Genomic DNA, 7,361 nt, shown 5'->3' on the forward strand with positions numbered 1-7,361 from the left:
TATTTCCAAACGCTGTTTTATTTGTATTATTATTTTATAAAAAAGTTGAATGTCTTATATTTCAAGCTATTTGTACGCGAAACCATCTAAAATATAGGTTATTAACGATTTCAAACTAATGTCGTTTGCTCAGTATTAAATAAAATAAAATAACTTTACATTTTAAGCACATTTAAGATACAAGAAATAAACTTGTTCTCTAACATTAAAACGATTAAACGATTGAATCGAGATTATTCCTTAAAACCTTTATAGTCCGTGAAATAATTAAACGAATTTAATATCCTAACCCTAAAATGTACCTTTTGATATATTAGCCGGCTAAAATGAGTAATTACTCTATGAACGGCTCGAATGTTTGTATCCAATACGGTTAACACTCTTCTTAGATACATCAAATAGGTACAACACACTCCTGAATTTAATACGGATATTGTTAGTTTACAGCCGTCCGAATTTGCGAATTCAACACAAAATAGTATTATCGTTTATCGAATCGGTCTTTGATAATAATATACTTGTTTTTCGTGATCAAAAAAATGTATGCGTGAACATACGATTTTGTAAAGTTATAAGTTATTTAATTAACTATTACCTATAGCTATGGCTTACGGTCAATGAAGAAACCATTTCGCAGTTCAACAATACTTGGTATATCCATTCTATTGTTCAGTGATTCTAGTCAACATTTGGTCTGATCATTTTTATGGATGTGTTGCATCTTTTAAACCATCATTTTCATCAATGATAATTTGATTTCAGTCCTACAAAAGACAGTCAACCACAGATTACAGTTGAAAGGTATTATTTAATTTATTTCATTGTTTCCTAGTAAAATTTATATATTTTTTAAATTGTTTTAACGATAAATTTTACTCAGACCTATGGTTTTACATGATATTATTTTAAAACTAGATATTTTATCACACGAATAAAATAATTTTATTAGACCAGTTGGTTTTACACTAAGATTTGTTTAATTTATTCAATAGTAAGGTTTTGCCTCCAAAGTCGTTTTATATTCGTCCATCTACTGTAAAAAGAAATTGAACAGAATTTAATTTATAAATATTTATATTAAGGTTACCAAATAATATTTCTTCTCGAAACTATAATTATATAATTAAATTAATAATAAGTAACTAGTAATTATTTTTAAACTAACATTTTTTCCCCTCAAGTGTTGGTATTACCTATCACCTAAATTTGTGGCTAATGAATAGTAATTATATAATTTAAATATGGATTCCCTGTATCGATTTATGTTACTTATAAAAAAATGTTATTTTCAGAAATATTTGTTTTTTCATTTAATGACAACAATGGAAGCTAGTTGTGAACCAGTTGTAAGTATTGAATATTATATAATTTAATTATTTAAAATTTGATGTAATTGTTAATAATATTAATCTTATGTATAACAATAATTGAATCTTACTAAAAATGAGTATTGTATGTCTATAAATAAATGTCTATGTTTATAAAATAATATTTATTATACTGTTGAATAAACTTTTCTTAAGATGTGTTTCATTTTATTTATTGAATCTTATATTTGGAAAATATTTAAAATTATTATTTTAAACTTCTTTTACTTTAGGAAATATTTAATTTGGTACAATCAATTGTCCAAGATATAAATATTAAAAATTTTAAGAATATGGCAGATCAAATTGTTTCTATATCAATTAAAACAGTTGATATTTTTGAAAAAATGGTGGATATAATTTATGCTGGGGTATGTAAATATTATCAAAAATTATAATAATTATTACATTTTTTTTTTGTTTTTCTTAACTTATCCAGGCATTTAATAAACCCAATTTCATAACTTTATACGCAAATTTATGTGCACACATGATTAATTATGCTACATTTAATGAACTACACAACACTGAAACTACTTTTCAGTTAATTTTAGCACAGAAATGCTTTGAGGGCTGTACCTCACACTATACTTCTCAGGAAGAAGTATCAAAATTAAAAGAAAATTTTAAGAACAGTAATATGGTAATTAATAATATTTTTTTAATATAATAATTGTATTTTTTTGATTATACTATTTTATATAATATTATCTTTATTTCTTACAAATATTAATCTTAAGCAACTTCAAACTTAAGAAGAATCTCAGTATTGAAACTTGCATAATCCATTTTTCTTTGTAAATAAATAAATTTGTATCATTTTAAAGACTTATTCATATATAATATTATTTACCCAAATATATATTAACATATACATAATCATCAATAGTAGCTAATATGTAAACCGACCTATATAGGATTACTCAACGAAACTTCTCATACTTAACCATTATAATTTGCCTCTAACTAAAACCATACTATAGTCAAATACATTGTCCACCAATTGATTATATATATTTTTTTAATTTGATTTTCAAAAAATATAACTCTTTGATGTCTGTTATAGACACCATCTATTTTCAAGAACAGATTGAATACTATTCATTTCCAATACTATAATAGTTCTTTAACCCATTGCAAGTATGTTTTAAAGTAAAATTAATTAATTATTTGTATATCTTGTACGAAGTAATATTCTTTTATAGATTTATTGGTGAATTATTCAAACAAGGGGCTTTAACCGAAAAAAATATATTGGCTTGCATTGAGGAATTAATGAAAGTAAAAGATGATCTGAATATTCATTGTTTATGTACAATATTACAAATAGGAGGATCAAAACTATCAAAAGTAATAACCAAATTAGTAAAGTATTAGGAAATTATAAAACAACTAGCCTCTTATTTTCTATTTTTATTATTATAATTAATTATAATTATATATATTTTTTAGAATCATAATTTGGACAATATAGTATCTTATATTTTATCATTCAAAATCGAAAACTCTGTCCTCATAAAAATTTCACCAACTCTAGAGTCTTCGATATTCAAAATACAATCCTTGCATTTTAAAGGTTGGATAAATGAAGGTAATAATGTCAATTTTCAAATTATACAGTATAAATATTATTATTTATTAGAAAAAATGTAGAATTAAGTTACTATATTATACATTTATTTTAACAAGTTGTTTTAAGATTTACTAATGTTTTATAATATGTCGTGTATAATTACAATTTTATTTTTGTTATAATTTATTTAAAAATTTAAGTTAAAAAAAAAAATGTTTATCATTTATATAAAGTTGTAACATTATTTTCAAATCGTCTATTAGAAAATAAGATAAAATTAGATTATTTTGTAATTTTGTATTAGTATAAACTTTTATATAGCAATAAATAATTGCTTTTTGAAATTCCTTTAAAAAAGTTATCGGTTCACAATAATGATCCCTTCAAGTCTTCATAACAAAGACATCAAAATCGTATTTTTATTAAATAAAATAAATAATATATAAAATACATGATATCTTCTGAACAGTTTTATGTAATTTAATTTATTTTTGATTGAATCTAAATAACATAATTTATGAACTATTTAAAATACCATAAATTTTTATGATGATTATATATATTTTTTACAGAAGCTGTTAAGTTAATTGAGAGCAATGAGAACCATAGTTTATTTGAAAAGTTGCCAGAGGAATCAAAAAAATCATATGAATTAAAATCACATACTGTAATGGCCCAGTGTATTATTGATGAATGTATTGTTGTTCTTAATAGTTTTGACGAGAAAAATGAAAGAAGTATCAAGGTTGGTTAACTTTTTCTTTTTTTTTTTTGATAATTAAACTGTTTTTTAATATCTTAAAATGTATAATTATTTAACCATCTTATTTAATAATATTTACAGGAAATTGTACGTAAGTTGAATAATACCAACTCATGGATAAAATATGATCAAGTATCATTCGTTGCTTCTTTGATACTTATAACACTAAATGAAAGTCAAAGTATTCGCTATAAGGCTGGTATACTTTTAAACAAACTTGTTACGGAACGATTGTTATCAAGGGATTCGGTTTCTTCGGGGTAAATATAATAATATAAATTTTCTGTATTTCACATTTTATTAATTATTATTTTATTTTTTTTTCATATTTTAGAATTTACAAAGTAATGAATGACTCAGAATTGAAGATTGAACTTCCAAAATTATCAGATTTATTGTTTGACATCGCTAGCAGACATATAAATACATATCTTACATATATTTCATATTTTAAAAAGAATGCAGTTTAATATTGTTTAACTTGATTTTTACTTAAATTATTTTTCAAATATTGGTCTTTTCCAAGATTCATATTTTAAAAAGAATGCAGCTTAATATTGTTTAACTTGATTTATACTGTTTTATATTCTATATTCAAATTGTTTTTTACTTTAATTGTTTATTCAATTAGTGGTTTTGTCCAAGATTTTTCTTTATATTATTATACAATTTTTGTTTGTTAAAATGTGAAATAAATTATTATTATTTAATAATGCATATCTTAGTCATTATTGATCTTTATTTATTTCTTTTTTTTATATTATTGTGTCTCATCACTTATCATACATATATATTAAAAATTCATAGCAAAAACGAAAGTTACTGCGTCCCTCATAAATTTTCAACAATTATACGTGCCAATTTTAGGTTCTTACTTATGTCCCCTTGTTAACAGCGATTTTGCAAGTCAAAATACTGCACCTATTTATCGGATCTAAATAATATAAAGACAAAAACTTAAAGGTTTGCTATTTAAATGATAGTTGTGGCAATAATATGATATTATTAAAATTATTTATTATTTAAATTTTTTTTCTTTTCCCTTGGAAACATTGTTCATCCTTATACTTCGTCCATGTCACCTTTGGGTTATATGTCACCCTTGGGTGATATGTCACCCAGGTTGAGAACCACTGGTATAAGCGTATCGCATCTGCATGTGTAAACGCGCGTTCTAGTGTAGCATATTTTACATACATCATTCTTATATTATTCTTCCATCGACCGTTTATTGAAACTCAGTCAATGTTGGGAAAGATAACCAATAATTTTATCTAGAATAAAGATAAACTTTCAGTTACTTAAACGAAATAAAAAGATAAATCATAATTATTTGAAATATAATTCTTAGCTTTTTTTTAATAATTAATTTATGCCTTAGGATTCAATAGAATATTTTTATTTTCTTACGAGTGAATACAGTGGCGTAGATACAATTTTTTTCTGGTGAGGGGGGGGTGTTTAAGAGTAAGTTTTTATGCATTCTTAGTATATCTTAAAACGATGTCATGTGTAATAATATTACATTTAAAATGGTATTATTATTATGTCCCGTATTTAATGAAAATTATTTTGTTACTAAGTTTTTAATATATACCTAATCATAGTAAAATCAAAATATTTTACTATAATATGTAAATATTAATAAATAATAATCAAATATCATTAAAAATAATCTGTGGGGGGTGGAAACCCCTTACACATTCCCCGTAACTACGCCACTAAGTGAATAGGTACATCCTATAATTTAATTCGTCTATTTGTTACGTTCACTACTTTTTCTGTCCCCCGAAATAATAATTTTAATATAGAAATAAGAATAAGCATACATCAGCTTACACTTTATAATTTTAACGAATTTAATTTTCTGGTTAATATTAGTCGGTTTTCCAACAGTTGACTGAAGAACATAGACTGTTATCGAATTTTAATAATATTAATTTTAAATTAAATTATTGCTATTACTACCTTGTCACAGCTTACATAATTTCAATTACTTTTCCATCATTAAAACGATTATGAATTTAATATAGACAAGAGTGGGTAAATAAAATTATTTTTTTAATAAACCCAAAAAATAAATAAACCACCAGTTTGCTGAATTTAATATGTATTATCTATTAACAAAAAATCTCAAATAGATTAATATATGATAAAATATTCCTGCTTTATCTAGATAAAAGATAATATCCACGTTATCTATATTATATTTTAGATAATTTTATCTAGAGATTTCTAACACTAAACGTGGTATAGCGAACAGGTGGAGATGAATTTCTTGAACAGGGGTCGCCAACCTTTTCAAACAAGTGAGGTACATTTGAAAATTTAATTCCCTGGTAAGCGACATTCAGGAGAATTTAAGCCTTAGGAAGAGATCTGTTTGCAAAAAAAAAAAAAAATAGTCTAAAGAATAATTATTTATTGTTTTTTCATAATAATTATAATTTAATTATAATCACATTATCCGATTATTGATCATGCAATCCATTGATAGTGGTAAAATTAATTTTTAACGATTGACCTATATTCCTAAAAATATCGACTGATTGGCGATCCCTATTTTAGACCCTTTGTTTTCGTGTACGACAAAAGAGCATCGTTTTATTAACAGGTACCATAAGTGCATTTTTACACAGTTCAATATTAAAATTATACAGAAAAAAAAAATTGTTTAATTTCTGTCTACGATTTTTCAGACATATTAAATTCCCGATTTTCCGTGTTATTATTCTTAGAAATTATCACTATAATACAGCGTTTTTTAAACTTTTTTATCCGTAGAACCCTTTTTGATGCCCACATTTATCGTGGAACCCCTATATTTTTTTTTTACCTTTTAAAGAATGAATTTTCTTAGTTAGTTAAGAGTTCAGTGTAGCCATTTAAATATTTTATTATTTAAATAACAAAATAATAATAATAAAAAGTTAATACTTAATATTACTTTTGTATTCAATTGGGTATATTTCGAATTTTCTTTATTGAAAAATAAAATTCCCAATATTACCATAAAAAGTAATATATCGATAATTTACTCAAGTTAGTTACCTAGAAATAAATTACTGGTAATTTTACAACACTAGTAGTACTGTAGTGTATTCCGATACGTATTTCAGAACGTTTACACATATACTTCAAGCCAAACGAGTAGGTTTAATGGAAATACACCTTAACGAGATATTTGCAATATTCCTCACAATTTATAATAATAATATGAATTGCATACGTGTACAGTGATGATCTGATTATGTTATTCTTTTATTCGTTATCTAAAGACGGAATTACTATAATATAATATGCACTATGAAGTTCACATACAAACTACAACACACACCAAGACGCGTCCTTTGCTCTTCAAACAGCATTCATACACAAACCATATATTACACTGTATATTTATATATATATTATACTTTATATTACGGTCCTACAGTAGGGTGACCATATTTCAAAAATAAAATACAGGGCAAAAATATTATCCATAATATTTATAAGTTAATAAGATTAAAATGAAACACATAAAAACATATTGAAAAATATAAAATAACATAATTAAATTAAATTACTACTTTTTAAAATTTCCTTAAGTCTTTTTTTTCGTGTATATTTTAATTTTAAAAAAAAACATGTTAATTCAATTTGATAACGATTGTTC

The 7,361-nt window shown here is 24.0% G+C and overlaps 1 protein-coding gene across 1 annotated transcript; it reads left to right on the forward strand.

The window, feature by feature from the left end:
* Window positions 1-764: 764 nt before the first annotated feature.
* Window positions 765-4,158, forward strand: LOC112693368 (eukaryotic translation initiation factor 4 gamma 3-like; the record flags this gene model as incomplete). The annotated part of the gene is made up of 10 exons (XM_025568395.1): window positions 765-801; window positions 1,293-1,346; window positions 1,601-1,738; window positions 1,807-2,010; window positions 2,434-2,507; window positions 2,573-2,717; window positions 2,820-2,958; window positions 3,513-3,685; window positions 3,785-3,963; window positions 4,038-4,158. Coding segments are annotated over exons 2-10 (1,206 nt in total), but the record flags the coding sequence as incomplete, so codon positions are not given.
* Between the last annotated feature and the right edge of the window lie 3,203 nt (window positions 4,159-7,361).

Source organism: Sipha flava, unplaced genomic scaffold (genome assembly GCF_003268045.1).
Source record: "Sipha flava isolate LNK unplaced genomic scaffold, YSA_version1 85_pilon_pilon, whole genome shotgun sequence".
Lineage (NCBI taxonomy): Eukaryota > Metazoa > Arthropoda > Insecta > Hemiptera > Aphididae > Sipha > Sipha flava.